Here is a 16,469-nt window from a genome sequence, read left to right on the forward strand (position 1 = left end):
CTTGAGCGACAGCGCCACTTCCGGCTTTTTTTTTCTTTTTGCTTATGTGGTGCTGAGGAATCGAACCCAGGGCCTCAGGCATGCAAGGCAAGCGCTCTACCACTGAGCCACCTTCCCAGCCCTCTACAACTTTTGAGTCACTTTTCTCGCTTTCTGGTGGTTCACTGGAGATGAGTCTCACAGACTTCCTGCCCGGGCTGGCTTTGAACCACGATCCTCAGATCTTGGCCTTCTGAGTAGTTAGGATGACAGGCGTGGGCCACCAGTGCCTGACAACCTCACAGCTTTTTGGTGATGTGGTACAGGAGTTGGGAAGCTATGGACTGAACACTACACCAGCACAAGACTTGGCTTGCAATAAACAATACCTGTTAATCCACAGTCAGTGACTGTCCTCACTAATACCCCATCTGTACTGCAAAGGTGCTTTCTCAAAACCCCAGTGTTCAAGTGTCTGGCAGGAGGCCCCAAGGCCTTGTACCATCTCAGGTGCCATCTCAGCCATCTGCAAAACTTTGCGCCAATGGCCCCGAGGGCCATCCTCACACATCCTGGGAGGCCCGTGTGGGTACTCTGGGCTGGGCGGCAAGGGAGGACACCAGCTGAGTTGCCTTCATGTAGCCACCCTACTCCACTGGCCAGGAAGTTGCTCTCTTCCCAGCTGGGCTGGCTCTGCACAGGCTACCAGCCCTCATTTGCACACGTTTGCCAAACCCAGGTCTCCGGGTGGCATGGTCGGCTCAGCTTGCCCCCAACAAACAGAGCTGCGCCTCCCTCTGATGGCTCCAGGCTTGACCCCGTCTGGACTGTGGTCCTGGGCACCCACCCTAGGCCTATGCCGGGCACAGCCCACAGGGGCTAGCTTCAGTCCAGGTCACGGGTGCAAACTTTGGCAAAGAGTTTTAATGGCAAAGTTGGTTGCAGCGACAATGCCACGCAGGGTAGGGCCAGAAGCCACGGTGGGTGAGGAAGGGTCAGTGGGCAACAGGGCAGGGCTGGGTCCCTGAATAGCATCGAGCGAGGGCCGGTGGTCAGCAGTGGGCAGGTGGACGCTACATGATGGAGCAGGCGGACAGCGGGTTCCTCACGCGGCAGGTGCACGCCGCCCCGCAGTACTGCCGGAAGGTCTGGTAGCAGCTGCCCTCGGGCTCACCCCCCCACTGGCCTCCCGACGGGGCGGTCAGCGCCTCGGGTGGCAGGCGGCTCAAGATGGACGTGTTGACGGCCAGGGCGGCAAGTCCGTAGTCAGTGAAGAGCACAGTCTCCCGCCGGCAGGTGGGACAGGAGATGAACTTGTACTTGGGGCAAGACTCATAGAGGATCTGCAGGCACTGCTCACACACAGAGTGCAGGCAGGACAGCACACGGGGCCGCCGCTGAGTGACGTTGTACGTGTGCCCACAGGTGGGGCACTCAAGTGGCTCACCGGCCGCCCCTGCCCCCGACGAAGGTGCGGCCGAGGCAGTGGGGCCCGGCCGCATCACGTACTGATTCACAATGACCTCGTCTGCCGGTGCCACTCGGGGAAAGCCCAGCTCCGCGCTGCCCTTGCGTGGCCCCCGTGGCATGGGTGGGGTGTGGGGCACCCCTTCTAAGGCGGGCATGTCCCCGCCGCACGCCTGGTTGACAATGATCTCTGTGTCGGAGGGCCAGGCGCGCTTGGGTGCCAGAGCGGGGGTGGGCCGGGGTGCAGGTGGGAAGCAGGGGGAGGCCCCGGGGAGCTCCGGGAACTTCTCAGGGTGGACGATCTTCATGGCCTCCATCTTGAGGATGACATGGGGGCCCTTCAGGCAGGACATGAGGAGGCCCGGCCAGCCACTGCCCGCCTCGGGCCCAGGGTCAGCTGGCATCCGGTTGTCTCCAGTCAGACTGGATGGTCTTGCCAGTGGAGGTGCTGGGTGGGGCCTGGGGGGGAGAGAGGGGGCAGCATCCTGGTCCTGCCAGGCCTGGTGAGGACCCCGGCCGCCCCGCGGGCTGCTAGGGGCGGCCGGTGACAGCTGGGGGGGCAGGCCCCCCCCCAGAGGCCACAGTGGCTTCTCTGGTCCAGTCTGAGGAGGAGGAGGAGGGGGAGGGAGAGGAGGAGGAGTCGGGGGAGGAAGGGGCGGGGGAGGAGGGGGCAGGCGCGGGCACGGGGGCGGGCGAGGCTGTCCTGGGCTGGCGATCTGGCCCAGGGGCTCACCCAGGGTCTCTGTCGGCGGAGGCCGGCGAGGGGGCGCGGAGGGGCCTCCTCCGGCAGCCGAGGTCAGCAGCCCCGGGGCCGGGACATCGGCACAGGCCGGGGCTAGGTGGGCCCCATGGCTCCAGGACAGGGCGCCCAGGGAAGGCAGCTAGCCGGAGCCCTGGCGGCCGGGGGATCCGCGCTGCAGGCTCCGCGGCACCGGGAGAGGAGAGGCCTACACCAGGCCTGTGCTGCAGGTGAGAGACGGCGTGAGGGCAGTGCCGGCCCGCCGCGCGCGCGCCCGCGCCCGCGCCCCGCACAAAGGGCCGCGGCCCGACCTCTGACCCCGACCCCGGCGCGGGCCCCGGGTCGGACGCCCCCCGCGCGCGCGCGCCCCGCCCTTCCCCCCCTCCCCCCGCTCACCTGCCCCAGCCTGGCGGCCCCGGCCCGCCGCCGCCGCAGAGCTGCCTCCCGGGCGGGCCCGGATGCGGCGCCCGCGCCTCGGCCCGGCGGCTCCGGAGGCTCGGCGGCGACCTCGGGCGATGGCGAGCGCGGGCGGCACCCCGGGGTGCGGACGCGAGTGCGGGCGCAGGGCTCGGCGCGGCGGCGGCGGCGGCAGGTGCGTGCGGAGCGTGGCGCGCTCTGCGGCGGAGGCTCGGGGACCGCAGTGCGCGCGGCGCCCGCCCGCGCCCGCAGCGCCACCCCCCGTCTGGGGACCCGCGCGGGGTCCGCGGGGCGGGGCCAGCCTCGGCCGCCCCTCGGGCCGCTCCGGGCCCGGCGCCCGCTCCGGGGTCGCCCTCCCTGAGGGCCGGGTGCGGGTCGGGACCCTGCGGCGCCCCCCGACCGAACACCCGGCTCTGCGAGCGAGACCTTTCCTCCCACTGCGAGGGAGAGGACCTGGGAGGTGGACCCCAAAAGATGGGTGCCAGGGCCCCACCTTTGCCTCCCTGGCCTGTGCCCCCCGCGGGAAAGCCTGGAATCTCGGGCTCCCAGTGCGCCCACACGGCGCCCGGAATTAGCAGGCTCGGAGAAGGCAAGTCTGAGCAGCGGGGGGCCGCGGGAGCCGGGCAGATACCAGAGTGGGGCGGGCCATCCCGAGAAAGGGGCGCACGGGGCGGGGGGGCACCCGGAGGGGCGCGCGGGGACGGAGGACGCACGGGGGCGGGGGGGCGGCGGCACCCGGAGGGGCGCGCGGGGACGGAGGACGCACGGGGGCGGGGGGGCGGCACCCGGAGGGGCGCGCGGGGCGGGGGGGCGGCACCCGGAGGGGCGCGCGGGGCGGGGGGGGCGGCACCCGGAGGGGCGCGCGGGGCGGGGGGGGGCGCGCGGGGCGGGGGGGGCGGCACCCGGAGGGGCGCGCGGGGCGGGGGGGGGCGGCACCCGGAGGGGCGCGCGGGGCGGGGGGGGGCGGCACCCGGAGGGGCACTCGGGGCGGGGGGGGGGCGGCACCCGGAGGGGCGCGCGGGGACGGAGGACGCACGGGGGCGGGGGGGCGGCGGCACCCGGAGGGGCGCGCGGGGACGGAGGACGCACGGGGGCGGGGGGGGGTGGCACCCGGAGGGGCGCGCGGGGACGGAGGACGCACGGGGGCGGGGGGCGGCACCCGGAGGGGCGCGCGGGGCGGGGGGGGGGCGCGCGGGGCGGGGGGGGCGGCACCCGGAGGGGCGCGCGGGGCGGGGGGGGGGCGGCACCCGGAGGGGCGCGCGGGGCGGGGGGGGGCGGCACCCGGAGGGGCGCGCGGGGCGGGGGGGGGCGGCACCCGGAGGGGCGCGCGGGTGGCACGTGGAAGGTCGGATGGCTCCACGGCCCACGTGCGGGGCGGAGGACGGCCCCCAGGCCCGCACCCGCGCGGGGTGGGGTGCCCCGGCGGCACCCTCGGGTCGCACGTGCTCTTCGTCACTCAGTTGCGTGCCAGCCACACCCGCAGAGGCCCCATTTCTTTCTGCTTCCTCCCAGGCCGGCCGGGCCGGGCCCTCGGGGAAGGAGAGCCAGGCTATGATGCAACCGCGAGGCTGTGGAGCCTCCCGCGCCCCGCCACGTCCACCGCAGAGCCCGCTGCCCCTCTGTGACCCGCACGGAGCCCTGAGCCTGACCCTGGACGAGGCCCAGGCCGAGGGGAGGAGAGGCTGGCGCACGACGCCAGGTCTCAAGGCCACATCTGAGCTGGCTGAGCCCGCGAGGAGCAGAGGAGGGCCAGGAAGGGAGCTAGGGCAGTGGGGGCCGCGGGGCCCGGGCGGCCAAGGTGGGGCCACCAAAGCCGCCTTGTCAGAGAAGGGCCTGGAGTTCACCTTCCAGGCGCGCCCAGCGCGCGGCCTCAGTCCGGCGCCCGGAGCGCCTCCGGAGGCACCTGACCTGGCCCCGCCCCGGTCAGGCCCCGCCCCTGCACATGGCCCCGCCCACCAGGGACGAGGCCCCGCCCCGCAGCTCCGAACCGCGCCTCCCAAGCCCTGCATCCTAACCGGGTCTTTTGGGAAACCCTGGAGCGCAGAGGCTTCTGGGGAACAAAGTTTCCACTGGACGCTCAGGCTTAGGTTGCGCATGCGCCGGCCTCCGCTGGCCTCTCCGGGGGGCGGGCCCTGAGTGGGCGTGGCTTTTGGCGCCTGCGCAGAGAATCGTCGCCGTCCGCGTCCTTAGTTCCGGGTTCCCACACCTAGGTCGCCCCACGTGCCGCGCCGCCGACACTCGCGTGTGGGCCGGTGTGTCCGGGCCCACCCCGGTCCCCGGCCTCCGAGTCACGTCCGGTGTGGCCCTGCGGGTGCGGGACGCAGGCGGGCACCGGGCGGGGGCGCGGGGGAGCGCCCGGGCCGAGAGCGGGCGCCGGCAGCGGGGGGGAGAGAGGGCGAGATGGGCCGGGGCGCCTGCTGCGCGCGCAGCCGGGCTCGCGGGGACCCCCGGGGGCGCCCCCCCCCGCCTGAGTGGGGGCGCAGGGGCTGCGAGGCCGAGCGCGGGGGGCCCGGCCCCCCACTGCCCCCCGGGGCCGGGGCCTGGGCCCCGCCGGGTGCGTCGCGGCTGAGTCACCCCGGGCTGGCCGGGGCCCCTCAGCCCGGACCCGGCCGCCACCCATCTGAGCAAGAGGGGCGTGCTGCTGTGCTCCAGTTGCTGGGGCCTCTCGGGGTGTCTGGAACCCCGTCTTTTGGCTCCGCCCCAGTGCCCCACCTCCTCCTGAGGAGGGAAAAGGCGGCTGCCAGGCACCGGCACTGGGCCCGGAGCTGGAGGACTGGGAGGACAGATTGCTCCTGCTGCCGCCGTCACCGCAGGTGAGTGCTGACCGCCGGGACTGGCCTGGCCCCGGGAGACCCCAGCCCCCCGTCGCGGCCCCCGAGCGGCCCAGCTGTGTCTCCCCCACCTCATTCCCTGCTCCATCCCGGGGCCAGTGAAGGGCTAGAACACCGGGCAGCCGGCCCCTGGGCGCAGCCCCTTAGGTCCAGGATCGGTGTCTGCACATTCAGGGCCTCCGTACCTGGGATGTGACGCTGGACAAGGCAGGCATCCTCTACAGAGTTCTTTCTTGGCTCTCAGGTGGTGCTCTCCCTCCCTAGCATCCGTATCCGTGTCTCTGCCCATAGCCCGAGCTTGGACCATGGACCCCCATGAGATGGTCGTCAAGAACCCCTACACGCACATCAGCATCCCCCGGGCTCAGCTACGGCCTGATCTGGGGCAGCAGTTAGAGGAGGCTCCCTCCTCGTCATCCTCTGAGAGGCAGCCTCTGCCCTCTGGGTGCTGTGCCCTAGAACCAGCCCGCCTCCTGCAGCCCACCGAGGCTCCACAGCCCAAGGGGGCCAAGGGGGCCGTCCCTGACCAGGCCTGGCAGCAGCCCTGCAACCCCTACAGCAGCACCCGGCGCCCGGCAGGACTGACCTACGCCGGCACGCCCCCCGTGGGCCGCGGCGACGACATTGCACACCACTGCTGCTGCTGCCCTTGCTGTTCCTGCTGCCACTGCCCGAGATTCTGCCGCTGCCATAGCTGCTGCTGTGTGGTCTCCTAGCCCGCCCACTCACACGGACCCAGGCCTCTGCTCAGGGGTCAAGGTGTGCGGGACACGAGGAGCAGACACTGCCATGGGTGCCGTCCACTCCCCGACTTCCCGTCCCCCGCCATGGGACGTCTGTGCAGCCGGAGGCTGGGGCCTGTCTGGGGCCCTTGAACCACAGTCCCAGATACTGTCCATGGTAGGGCCACGGATGCCCCTGACCACACCTTCAGGGTCTAGGCAATAAAGCCGGGTGAGCTTGGTGCCAGTGACTTCTTTGTGGGTGGCCCCTTTGGAGGGGGAGGGGAGGTCGGTCCAGGCTCTGCACACATACATACACACGCACTCGCACAAACTGTTCCAACAAGCTCCCAGCTTCTGTGAGATCTTCCAGTAGATGGAAAGCCACTGCTTGTGATAGGCACATTAAAACTGCTCTTCAGGTCTCCTGTCTGCCCCCTGCCCTGCCCAGGCCCTTCTGCATTCATTCCCTGGGCTGAGGCTGAGATAGTGAGCAAGGCCAAACCCCATCACAGGGTAGGGGATGCCCAAGAGAAGCCCCCGGGAGTTGGTCTGGGCCGCAGTGGGTGGGGCTGCGGCTGGTGGGTTTCAGGGAGTGGGCAGAGCCAGGCAGCCCGGGCTGAACCCTGCCCACTGAGTCACCGCCCTGTCAGCCAGGGCGCTTTTCTGGTTTTCCATGAAACATCGAATTCCTGCAGATCCAGGGCTGTACTGCTTAGGCTGGGGTTCCAGGGGGCTGCCAGGACCAGGCCTTGGAGACATAGCAGGGAATGGGCTGGGAGGAGGAGGGTGCCTAGTGCTATCTGTTTGTCTCAGAAGCGTAGGACACCGTGGGCGAGGGGGATGCCAAAGTAGGGAGGTTGCTCAGAAGCTCGCTCCAGGCATTCTGTTTCCGGGGCAGGGTGGTGAGGCACAGCACCCTATGAGGACGGAAACTGAGCTGGCCTTGCAGGACAGACAGGTCCTCCCGTGACCAACCCTTGGCCGAGGCCTGGGTGGTTCACCGTGTGTGGAGGTCTCTGGGTGCGGGTGGGCAGGTCCCTGCCATGACTTGGCTGTGTGGCCAGCCCCCACCCAGGCCAGCATGCGAACCCGTCTGGCCAGTCGCGTGGGCACACTGCCAAGGGGGCGAGTTAGGAGCAAGGAGGGCTGTTCTGCCACCGCCTGTCCCGGCAGGGCTGAGTGGTCCCAGCGCCCTGCCAGCCTGTGTGACAGTCCTGCCAGGCCCCCACCATGCAGGGCCTGCGGCCACCAGACTCACCTGAGAGCCACCTCCCTGGCTGGCTGTGCTGGCTGGAGGCCAATGGGGAGACCCAAGGGAAGGGGAGAGGCGCAGTGTGGGAGCGCCCCCTGGGGGCCGAGCTGGCTGGACACTGCCTGTGAGACCGGGAGGTGGTGCTGGGGTAGAGGGGCCCACACAGCCAGCCAGGCTGGAGCATCGAGCAGCAGATGCCCTCTGCTCAGGGCTGGCTGGAGCCTGGGGAAGGGCCCGGGGAAGTGATATGAGTGGTGCCACCCAGGCCTGGGCAGGAGAACTTCAGAGAGAGAGAGGGTACATGTGCATGTATGTGTGTGGTGTGTGTGCATGTGTATGCACATAGTATGTGGTGTGTGCACCTGTGTATATGTGCATGCATGTGTGTGGTGTGTGCACATACGTGTGGTGGGGGGTCTGGAAGTGCCTGAGTCCAGGTGAACAGATGAGGAGGGCAGAGGGACAGCACTGGGATGGTGTGAGGGGGTGGGGGGCGGCGGGGCGGGGCGGGCAGGCTTCCCCACCTCCTTCCCGGTGTGTGGTGTGGCAGATCCAGTTGCAGGTGCTGTGTGGCTGAAAGGGGAGCCCACTCTCGCAGGGACAAGCACCACCTGCCTCCCCGGCCCTGCCCGTCCGCCGGCCAGTAATGCGAGCCCAGGGAGGGAGCCCCCGGGGGCCCCGTGCCCCTCCCCTGCTCCGGCCTCGCTTCCGTCAGGAGTCGGGCATGGCCTTCCAGTGAGTGGCTGCAGGTAAGCGGGGCTCAGAAGGTCTGCCAGGAAACGCTGAGCAGAAGGGTCCTGGGCACCACCCAGTGGGTGGTCACAGACACCAAGGTGGCCAGCCCTGAGCCCAAGTCCACGGGGCCTGGCCTGCCCCTGTGTGCGGGCACCTGCCTGCCCTGTGGCCCTGGCTACCGGGGGGAGGGGGGAGGGAGGGCGTGTTTGAGGACTAGGGCAGGAGTGGGCCATGGCTTCCCCGCACCCGTGCCCTAGGATGTTGCAGCCCGAGGGCCCCAGGGCCTTGGAGGAGGGGGCCACCGTGACCCCCACAGCCCCCAGGAACGACTGCATCATCTGCTACTCGGCCTACGACCTCTCCACGCACCTGCCCCGCCGCCTCTACTGCGGCCACACCTTCTGCCAGGCGTGTGTGCGGCGGCTGGACACGCCGGCCCAGGAGCAGCACTGGATCCCCTGCCCGCAGTGCCGGCAGAGCACGCCCACGCCCCGCGGAGGGGTGGCCACGCTCGACCTGGACCTGCCCGCCTTCTTGGCGGTCAGAGCCGCACGAGGGCCGCCGCACGCCGAGCCGCCTCCCCCCGCCCCCCTCAAAGGCAGCACCACCATCAGGCGGCAGCCAACGGGGCTCTGCCCCACCCTGGGCCCCCAGCCCCACTTCCCCCCGCCCAGACGCTGCTGCTCCGGCTGGAGGAGCCCCTGCTTGTGCCCTCCTGCCAGCCCTGAGGCATGAGCCACTGCACTCCCACTCGCCGGTGGGAGCTGCTGCCCGCGTCGCCGGCCCCGGCCGAGCTCCGTGAGCTCTCCACAGCCTGGAGGCCAGTGATGCCACCCGGGAAAGCACAGGCCACAGGCAAAGGTCGTGGGCAGCAGCCATAGTGCCAGGAGGCCCCAGGGGAGGCCGGGATCTCCCATGCCCCAGCCTGACCCAGCTGCTTTCTGCACTGCCTGCACGCTGGCTTAGGCACTGTGTGTCCCCTATAAGGGGCCTGGGCTGCCAGCCAGAGAGGCATGGCCAGGCTGCACGGTCTGAGTGGACCACCCCAAAACTAGCGTCCCAGAGGTATGTCCGGAGGGGGACACACACCTCCTCCATCTCAGACCTGCAGAGACCCCATGTGTCTCATTGGCGCAACATTGCTCTCTGAGCTCCTACTTGTGTCAGGCCCAGTTCCAGGAGGGTCCACAGCAGCACAGAGCCTCCTCTTCAGCAGGCATCAAAGGAGATCTCCAGTGGCACTGGCCCTGGGGCCCAGGGAGGGGGTCGTGGTGGCCTGCCTGAGACCACAAGCCCCCAGGTTCCTCCTGCTTTCTAGTAGCTGCGAGAGGTCATTCCGAGGTGCCAATGATGGACAACCCCTGAGGTGGGGCAGGAATATTCCAGAGCCCCTGGGAAGGTGCTGGATGGTGGGGGAATAGGATGGGGAGGGAAGGGAATTTGCTGAGTGGACTCTATGGGCAAAGTCTCAGAGCTAAGCGGGCACAGCAGGGGGGCTGGAGTTAGCAAGGCCCCTGGGAAACAGCCTGGCCCTGCATCCGAAATCAGGGAGGGGATGACCCCCACACACACACAAAAGGGTCTCCCACAAACTACTGGTCAGGAGTCATACAGGGAACAGAGCGTGTGGCGGGGGGATGGGGGGGCTGTGCCCTCCTCCCTCCACCCTCTCTCCTTGCAGACAGACACATAGGTCCGGGCCAGCTGCTGGCCTCTTCTGGGAGCCCTGCCGGGCCCAGCTCTACCCTGTACCTGGATCTGAACCTGCTGACCTCAGGGCTTGGGCGCCTTCCCAGGCCACCTGAAGAACCCTGTCCTCTCTGCCCTGCTGGTGCAAAGGGCTTTTCCCCTCCTGCCTGCCAGCCAAGTGACCCTGATAAGATCTGCAAAACTCAGAGGAGCACAGGAGGGAGGCGGAGCCTTCTAGATGGGCTCCCTGGCAGCCCCTTGGGGCAGCACCTCCTGCCCAAGCAGCATGGAGCGCTGTGACCCAGGTACCCGCTGGGGACACGGTGTCCAGTCCTGCAGTGCCCCCGGCCTGGTGTGAGGCCCGCCTCACTCTGACATGATTGCTTTGGAGGCTTGGAGCTTCCAGCCATTGGGTGACAAGGGCCTGAAGAAGCTTCAGGGTCCTGGGGGCCAGGCTGGTCTCCCCTCAGGGGCCTCAGCTCCTGGGTAAACATTAATGGGGCTCCATACACAGGGATCATGTGGGTGCCCAGCAGATCCTTGGCCTGCGGCCGCTCCCACTAAGCCTCCCTGCCTCTACCCCTCACCACCCACCCAGGTAGGAGCTCCTAGAACCAGGCTGGGGCCCAGGGAAGCCAGGGCCAGGGCCTCGTCCTGAGCCCGGAGGGGAGACACGACAGACCCCCAGGGGGGGCTGGGGTCAAGGGCTAGGTGGCCGTGCCAGTCGCTGTGGGTTAGAAGATCCCTGGGGTGGACTGGACGAGAGCTTCTGCCCTGCTCCTCATTCTCAGAGAAGCGGAGCCTTTATCAAGCTGAGTAGTCATCTTTGATATCAAATGCCAAAGTCTATGCTGTGACCATCCTCCAAGTCGCCGGTTATATCTGATAGGGAGGTCCTGGGGTTCTCACTCCCAGATACTTCTGGCACCCCAGAACTTCAGCTGGGACCAGCAAGGGAGCTGGATTCCAGGGCTCACACTGCATCCCCAACTAGACGACTCTGCTGGTAGCTGCCCAAGGTCGCTGAGCCATACCCCTGTGGACAAGGGAAGGAGAGACCTGCGGGAGTGAACAGCGGTCGGCAGGGGAAGGGGTAGGACCTGAGATCAAGCTGTTCGCAGGAGGGAAACGGCACACTCGCCTTCCCTCCCAGCAGCTCTGCCTCAGGCGCTGGCCTCAACCTGCCCCAGATCCATGCTGAACTCCCTTGCTGGTGCTCAGTTCCCCCTCCCTACTCTGAGCACGGATGACTTGGTGGACCCAAGCCTGAGAAGCACAGGTACCAAGAGCCCCAGCCTTGGGCCGACCCCCAGGTGCTGGAGGGAGGGGGCGGGGCGGGGCTTGCCTGTGTGTGTGGGGGGGTGCTCCTGACAACTCTGGGCAGAGCCACACTTTCCCACTCGACTTCTGACTCCTGTTCTCCACCCCAAACCCATGAGCCCCCTCCCCCTTCAATTCCCTGCCTTCTTTTGTCCCTTCCTTGGGGGGTACCGGCAACAGCCCCACCTTGCCTGGCCTCTGCAGGGCTCCTGGAGGAGGGAGGCTTGGACCCCCAGCCAAAGGACACTGGCCAGCGGAAAGGTAGGGCTGTGGGTGTGCAGGGCAGCAGGCAGGCAGGCTCCACCTCCCCAGGATTCAGAGCCAGGCTTGCTGGAACACTCCCCATGGAAATTCACCCACCACCTCTGAGCCCTGTGTGGGGCTGAAGGGCCCCCCCCTGTTCCCTACTTTCCCCTCAATCCCCCCCCTGCCCCCTGTGGTTGCTCCATCTCTGGGATCCCAGCTGGGCTCCATCACAGAGCAAAGGCACAGGCATGGAGACAGAAAGGGGACCTAGTCCTTGACATGGGAAGCTTAAGATCAGTAAATGGGGCCCGGGAAGGTGGCTCAGTGGTAGAGCGCTTGCCTTGCATGCATGAGGCCTTGGGTTAAATTCCTCAGCACCACATAAGCAAAAAAGCTGGAAGTGGAGCTGTGGCTCAAGAGGTAGGGCGCTAGCCTTGAGCTGAAGAACTGAGGGACAGCGCCCAGGCCAAGTTCAGCCCCAGGACTGGCAAAAATAAGATTGGTAAATGGGGCCCTGTTGAAGGAGGCAGAAGGCAGTGGCAGTACTCTGCCTGAGAACTGACAAAGGAGACCTGAGCCTCATCGCTGGGGAACAGAGCAGAGCCTTGGGTGGTGGGGCCAGCCTTGTCTGTGTCCACAGAACTCAGCATGGCCAGCAGGCTGCGCCAGGTGATCACCATCTTCCTTAAGGCCTGTGGGCTCCTAGGCAGCCTCTACTTCTTCATCTGCGCCCTGGACATCCTCAGCTCTGCCTTCCAGCTGCTGGGCAGTGAGTGGCTGGGTGTGCCCGGGGTGGGGGCTGCCAGCCCGCCCTCTCCAGCCTCACTGCCCCTCTGTCCTGGGCGCAGGCAAAATGGCCGGAGATATCTTCAAGGACAACAAGGTGCTGTCCAACCCTGTGGCTGGACTGGTCATCGGCGTGCTGGTCACAGTCCTCGTGCAGAGCTCCAGCACGTCCTCCTCTATTGTGGTCAGCATGGTGGCCTCCAAGTGTGAGTGTGCCTCCCTCCCCCCCCCCCCCCCCCCCCGTGTGGGGCGGGGCGGGCCCACCCCACCCCATGCTGATCAGCCAGGTGTCCCTAGTGCTGACTGTCAAGGCGTCTGTGCCCATCACCATGGGCGTCAACGTGGGCACGTCCATCACCAGCACTCTGGTCTCCATGGCGCAGTCTGGGGACCGAGATGAGTTCCGGAGGTGAGTGGGTGCCGGGGAGCCAGGCCCGGGGAACCTCGAGGAGACCGAGGCCGCCTGACAGCCGTCCTCTGTGTCCCCAGGGCCTTCAGCGGCTCTGCTGTCCACAGTATCTTCAACTGGCTCACCGTACTGGTCCTGCTGCCTCTGGAGAGCGCCACGGCCGCCCTGGAGAGGTTGAGCGAGCTGGCGCTGCATGCTGCCAGCCTCCAGCCCGGGCAGCAGGCCCCCGACATCCTCAAGGCGCTGACCCAGCCTCTCACGCACCTCATTGTGCAGGTGAGGGGTTGCCCACCGCCCCAGGGCAGGGGGTCCCCACCCCAACGGGACGCCGAGGAGATCTGGACCCAAGGTTGGTTGGGGAGAAGCAGCATACATGGGCAGGGCCAGTCTGACTCTGGGGGCCCGGCACACGGTCTCATCCCCCACCCGCCAGCTGGACAGCAGCGCCATCACAGGCAGTGCCACCGGCAGCGCCACCAACGGCAGCCTCATTAAGCAGTGGTGTGGCATCAGGGCTGAGACGGTGAGGTGCCTCTGACCCCAGCCCTTCCTTTGCCCTCTGACCTGTTGATTGCCCCACCCACCCTTGAGCTTGGACCTCTGTGTAGACACGGCCTGGTCTGAGTTCTCCCTGGTCCTGACTCACTCAGGAGGATGGCGAGGAATGTGAGGTCTCCGGCCACTGCCCTGAGAGGAACAGCACAACCTTGCCAGGGGACAAGCTGCCCTGTGAGGCCCGCCGCCCCCACCCCAGCCCCCTTCCCTGACCCCCACATCGCCCTGAGGTCCCAGCCCCCCTTCCCTGACCCCCACATCGCCCTGAGGTCACACCACCGCCCTGTCCTTGCCCGGCCACAGGCCATCATCTCTTTGTGAACTCGGCGCTCACGGATGTGGCCGTGGGCTGCATCCTGCTGGCCGGCTCCCTGCTGGTGCTCTGCGCCTGCCTGGTGATCATTGTCAAGCTGCTCAACTCGCTGCTGCGCGGCCGAATTGCACAGGCCGTGAGGACGGTCATCAACGCAGGTTGGAGGGACCCCAGGCTGGGAAGAGGGCTGGGAGGGGGTCTGGGGATGACCTCGCCCCTGCCTTCCAGACTTTCCCTTTCCCTTCGGCTGGCTGAGCGGCTACCTGGCCATCCTTGTGGGCGCTGGCCTGACCTTCCTGCTGCAGAGCAGCAGCGTCTTCACCGCTGCCATTGTGCCGCTCATGGGTGAGCCTGGGTGGGCAGGGGGCCTGAGGGGGGACTGGGGCTGGGGCCTTGTGGTGACCCCTTGTTTCCTAGGCGTCGGGGTCATTACCCTGGACCGCGCATACCCCCTCTTCTTGGGCTCAAACATTGGTACCACCACCACAGCCCTGCTGGCCGCCCTGGCCAGCCCTGCAGACATGCTGCTCTTTGCAGTCCAGGTACTGTCCTTGGCCCCTTCCCTGTCCATAGCCCCACTTCCAACCTGGCCCAGGATGGCCACAGCCCACAGGGTCCCAGCAAACAGGCCCGCTGCCCACAAGGCCCTGCAGGCCTCCCACAGCCCAGTCTCTGTCCTTCCTTTCCCAGACTGCTTTTGTAGCATGGGCCAGGCTGCCCACAGCCCTCCACGCCCCGGGGAAACCTCCAAGCCACCCTAGTCCAGGGGTGTGGATGTGTGCGTGCGTGTCATGTGTGGATGTGTGTGTGCTGTTCCTGGAGCTTAAATCAGAGCCTCAGCACTCCTCCTGAACTTTTTTGCTCAAGGCTAGTGCTTTACCACTTGAGTCACACAGCTCCACTTCTGGCTTTTTTGATGGTTCACTGGAGATGAGTCTGTCAGACTTTCCTGCCTGGGCTGGCTTTGAACCACAATCCTCAGGTCTTGGCTTCTTGAGTAGCTAGGGTGACAGGCGTGCCACCAGTGCCTGGTCCTAGTCCATTTGCAGAAAGCTTTCTCCAGAGTGCCCAGCTCTGTGGCTCAGTCCCAGTCCCATGAGTGCTGCTAACTCTCAGTAGCACCCCATCTCTGGTCCCTGCCCTGCCTCCAGCTTCTCTTTGCTGGAGAGCCTCCCCTGTCTAACTCCTCCTGTCTAGGTGGTGTCTTCATTTCTGTCCCGTCTCTGTCCACTGACCTCGCACTGCAGGGTCCTGCTCCACACCCACTCTTTGAGTGCCTGCGTTTCCTGCACATGTGCTGCGACCTCCTCTCCCTTATCCCGTTACGATGTAGGGTGGGTGCTGCCCGGGCTCCTGCTTTCTGAACTGCATGTGGGAGAGTTGTGGCCAGAATCTCCCAGGCAGTCCCTGTCAGCCTCTGAGCAGGTCACGCCCGATAAACTTCAGACTGGAGACAGGGAGGAGTGAAAGGAGCCTGGCCAAGCTCTCCACCCTTCCCTATCCTCCTTGCCTCCCAGGTGGCTCTCATCCACTTCTTCTTCAACCTGGCCGGCATCCTGCTGTGGTACACGGTGCCGGTCCTGAGGCTACCCATCCCCCTGGCCAAGCACTTTGGGGACCTGACGGCCCACTACCGTTGGGTGGCCATTGCTTATCTGCTGCTGGCCTTCCTGTTGCTGCCCCTGGCCGTCTTCGGGCTCTCCCTGGCGGGGAGCGCGGTGCTGGCGGGGGTCGGGGGTCCCCTGGTGGGCCTGGTCCTGCTCATCATCCTGGTCAATGTGCTGCAGCGGCGCCGCCCGTCCTGGCTGCCCCCCTGCCTGCGGTCCTGGGACTGGCTGCCCCTGTGGCTTCACTCTCTGGAGCCCTGGGACGGCCTGGTGACCCGCTGCTGCCCCCAGAAGGCTGCGGTGAAAGAGGCTCACTGCTTCGAGAACCCCGAGGTGCTGGCCTCGCAGCAGCTGTGAGGGCGGGCCGCGCGGCCCGCGCCAATAAACGAGGCTGTTACCCCGGAGTGGTGGTCTTCTCCCCCGCTTCCCGGACCCGAGGTGAGGGACGGCGGAGCTGCTGCCCAAGGCCTGAGGCGGAGCAACCGACAGGCCTGGGAAGGAGGCCTCGCCCCGCCCTCCCGGAGCCCCGCCCTCCCGGAGCCCCGCCCTCCCTCGGAGCTCGCCCTGCCCAGGGCCCCGCCCTCCCTCGGAGCCCCGCCTTCCCCCGGAGCCCCACTTTCCCTCGGAGCCCCGCCCTCCCTCGGAGCTCTCCCTGCCCCTGGCCCTGCCCCCCGGAGCCCCGCCCTCCCTCGGAGCTCGCCCTGCCCCCGCCCCCTGGAGCCCCGCCCTCCCTCGGAGCTCGCCCTGCCCCGGACCCCGCCCCCTGGAGCCCCGCCCTCCCTCGGAGCTCGCCCTGCCCCGGGCCCCGCCCTCCCTCGGCGCTCGCCCTGCCCCGGGCCCCGCCCCCCGGAGCCCCGCCCTCCCTCGGAGCTCGCCCTGCCCCGGACCCCGCCCTCCCTCGGAGCTCGCCCGGCCCCGCCCCCTGGAGCCCCGCCTTCCCTCGGAGCCCCGCCCTGCCCGGGCCCCGCCCCCGGAGCCCCGCCCCCCAGCACTGCTGGCCTCCCGCGCCCCACGGCCGCTCTCACTGCTGGGCGGTGCCCTCCTACAGATGGTGCAAGCGGCCGCGGGACGGACCGAGGGGTTCACCCCAGGCGATGTCACGACGGGACCGGGGTGCAGGACCGGGCCACCCCTGTGCCGGGCCCTCAGCGTCCTCCTGCTCCCCGCTCGGCCCGTGCTCTCCGGCTCCCGTGGCCAGCAGAGGGCACAGGGAGGAGGGAGGCCTCCCTGCACCCGCGCGGTCGGGTTTCCGCTCGGGGCCGCGGGTAACGGGACACTGGGGCCTGGCCGCCTCCGGCCGGCCAGCCCGAGGAGTCCACCCGGACAGGGCCTTCCTGTGACCCTTCACCACCTCCCGGCGCAGACCCGGCTTTGCCGGGGTCACAGGGGAGGACGTCGG

At 68.1% G+C, this 16,469-nt stretch overlaps 4 protein-coding genes across 9 annotated transcripts; 3 read left to right on the forward strand and 1 right to left on the reverse strand.

The window, feature by feature from the left end:
* Positions 1-368: 368 nt before the first annotated feature.
* On the reverse strand, positions 369-2,249 carry Rnf208 (ring finger protein 208). Its single transcript, XM_070015157.1, has 2 exons — positions 2,180-2,249; positions 369-1,905 (listed from the first exon to the last, which is right to left on the reverse strand). Exon 2 carries the CDS (start codon positions 1,848-1,850, stop codon positions 1,053-1,055), a length of 798 nt encoding a protein of 265 aa, XP_069871258.1. The 5' UTR covers positions 1,851-1,905; positions 2,180-2,249; the 3' UTR covers positions 369-1,052.
* A 45-nt stretch (positions 2,250-2,294) lies between these two features.
* Cysrt1 (cysteine rich tail 1) lies at positions 2,295-6,397 on the forward strand. 3 transcript variants are annotated; one of them, XM_070015153.1, is made up of 3 exons: positions 2,915-3,191; positions 4,115-5,415; positions 5,678-6,397. In XM_070015153.1, exons 2-3 carry the CDS (start codon positions 5,003-5,005, stop codon positions 6,147-6,149), a joined length of 885 nt encoding a protein of 294 aa, XP_069871254.1. In that variant the 5' UTR covers positions 2,915-3,191; positions 4,115-5,002; the 3' UTR covers positions 6,150-6,397. The 3 variants fall into 3 exon arrangements, with proteins under 3 accessions (XP_069871255.1, XP_069871254.1, XP_069871256.1); XM_070015154.1 differs by lacking the exons at positions 2,915-3,191; positions 4,115-5,415 and adding an exon at positions 2,295-2,415 and having other exon boundaries at positions 5,725-6,397; XM_070015155.1 differs by lacking the exon at positions 2,915-3,191 and having other exon boundaries at positions 5,334-5,415; positions 5,725-6,397.
* A 991-nt stretch (positions 6,398-7,388) lies between these two features.
* Positions 7,389-8,880, forward strand: Rnf224 (ring finger protein 224). Its single transcript, XM_070005242.1, is given in 4 exon segments — positions 7,389-7,534; positions 8,126-8,159; positions 8,403-8,444; positions 8,446-8,880. Coding segments are annotated over 4 exon segments (657 nt in total).
* Positions 8,881-10,274: 1,394 nt separating this feature from the next.
* Slc34a3 (solute carrier family 34 member 3) lies at positions 10,275-15,468 on the forward strand. 4 transcript variants are annotated; one of them, XM_070007027.1, is made up of 13 exons: positions 10,275-10,432; positions 10,829-11,113; positions 11,359-11,415; positions 12,041-12,169; positions 12,249-12,392; positions 12,484-12,595; positions 12,703-12,871; positions 13,029-13,118; positions 13,246-13,324; positions 13,454-13,621; positions 13,692-13,808; positions 13,881-14,005; positions 14,981-15,468. In XM_070007027.1, the coding sequence occupies exons 2-13, from the start codon at positions 11,029-11,031 to the stop codon at positions 15,425-15,427; spliced, it is 1,722 nt and encodes a 573-aa protein (XP_069863128.1). In that variant the 5' UTR covers positions 10,275-10,432; positions 10,829-11,028; the 3' UTR covers positions 15,428-15,468. The 4 variants fall into 4 exon arrangements, with proteins under 4 accessions (XP_069863128.1, XP_069863099.1, XP_069863109.1 ...); XM_070006998.1 differs by having other exon boundaries at positions 10,276-10,432; positions 12,676-12,871; XM_070007008.1 differs by having other exon boundaries at positions 10,276-10,432; positions 10,991-11,113; positions 12,676-12,871.
* The last annotated feature ends 1,001 nt before the right edge of the window (positions 15,469-16,469 follow it).

The sequence above is a fragment of the Dipodomys merriami genome, unplaced genomic scaffold, assembly GCF_024711535.1.
Source record: "Dipodomys merriami isolate MVZ:Mamm:240054 unplaced genomic scaffold, mDipMer1.0.p SCAF_11, whole genome shotgun sequence".
Classification (NCBI taxonomy): Eukaryota; Metazoa; Chordata; class Mammalia; order Rodentia; family Heteromyidae; genus Dipodomys; species Dipodomys merriami.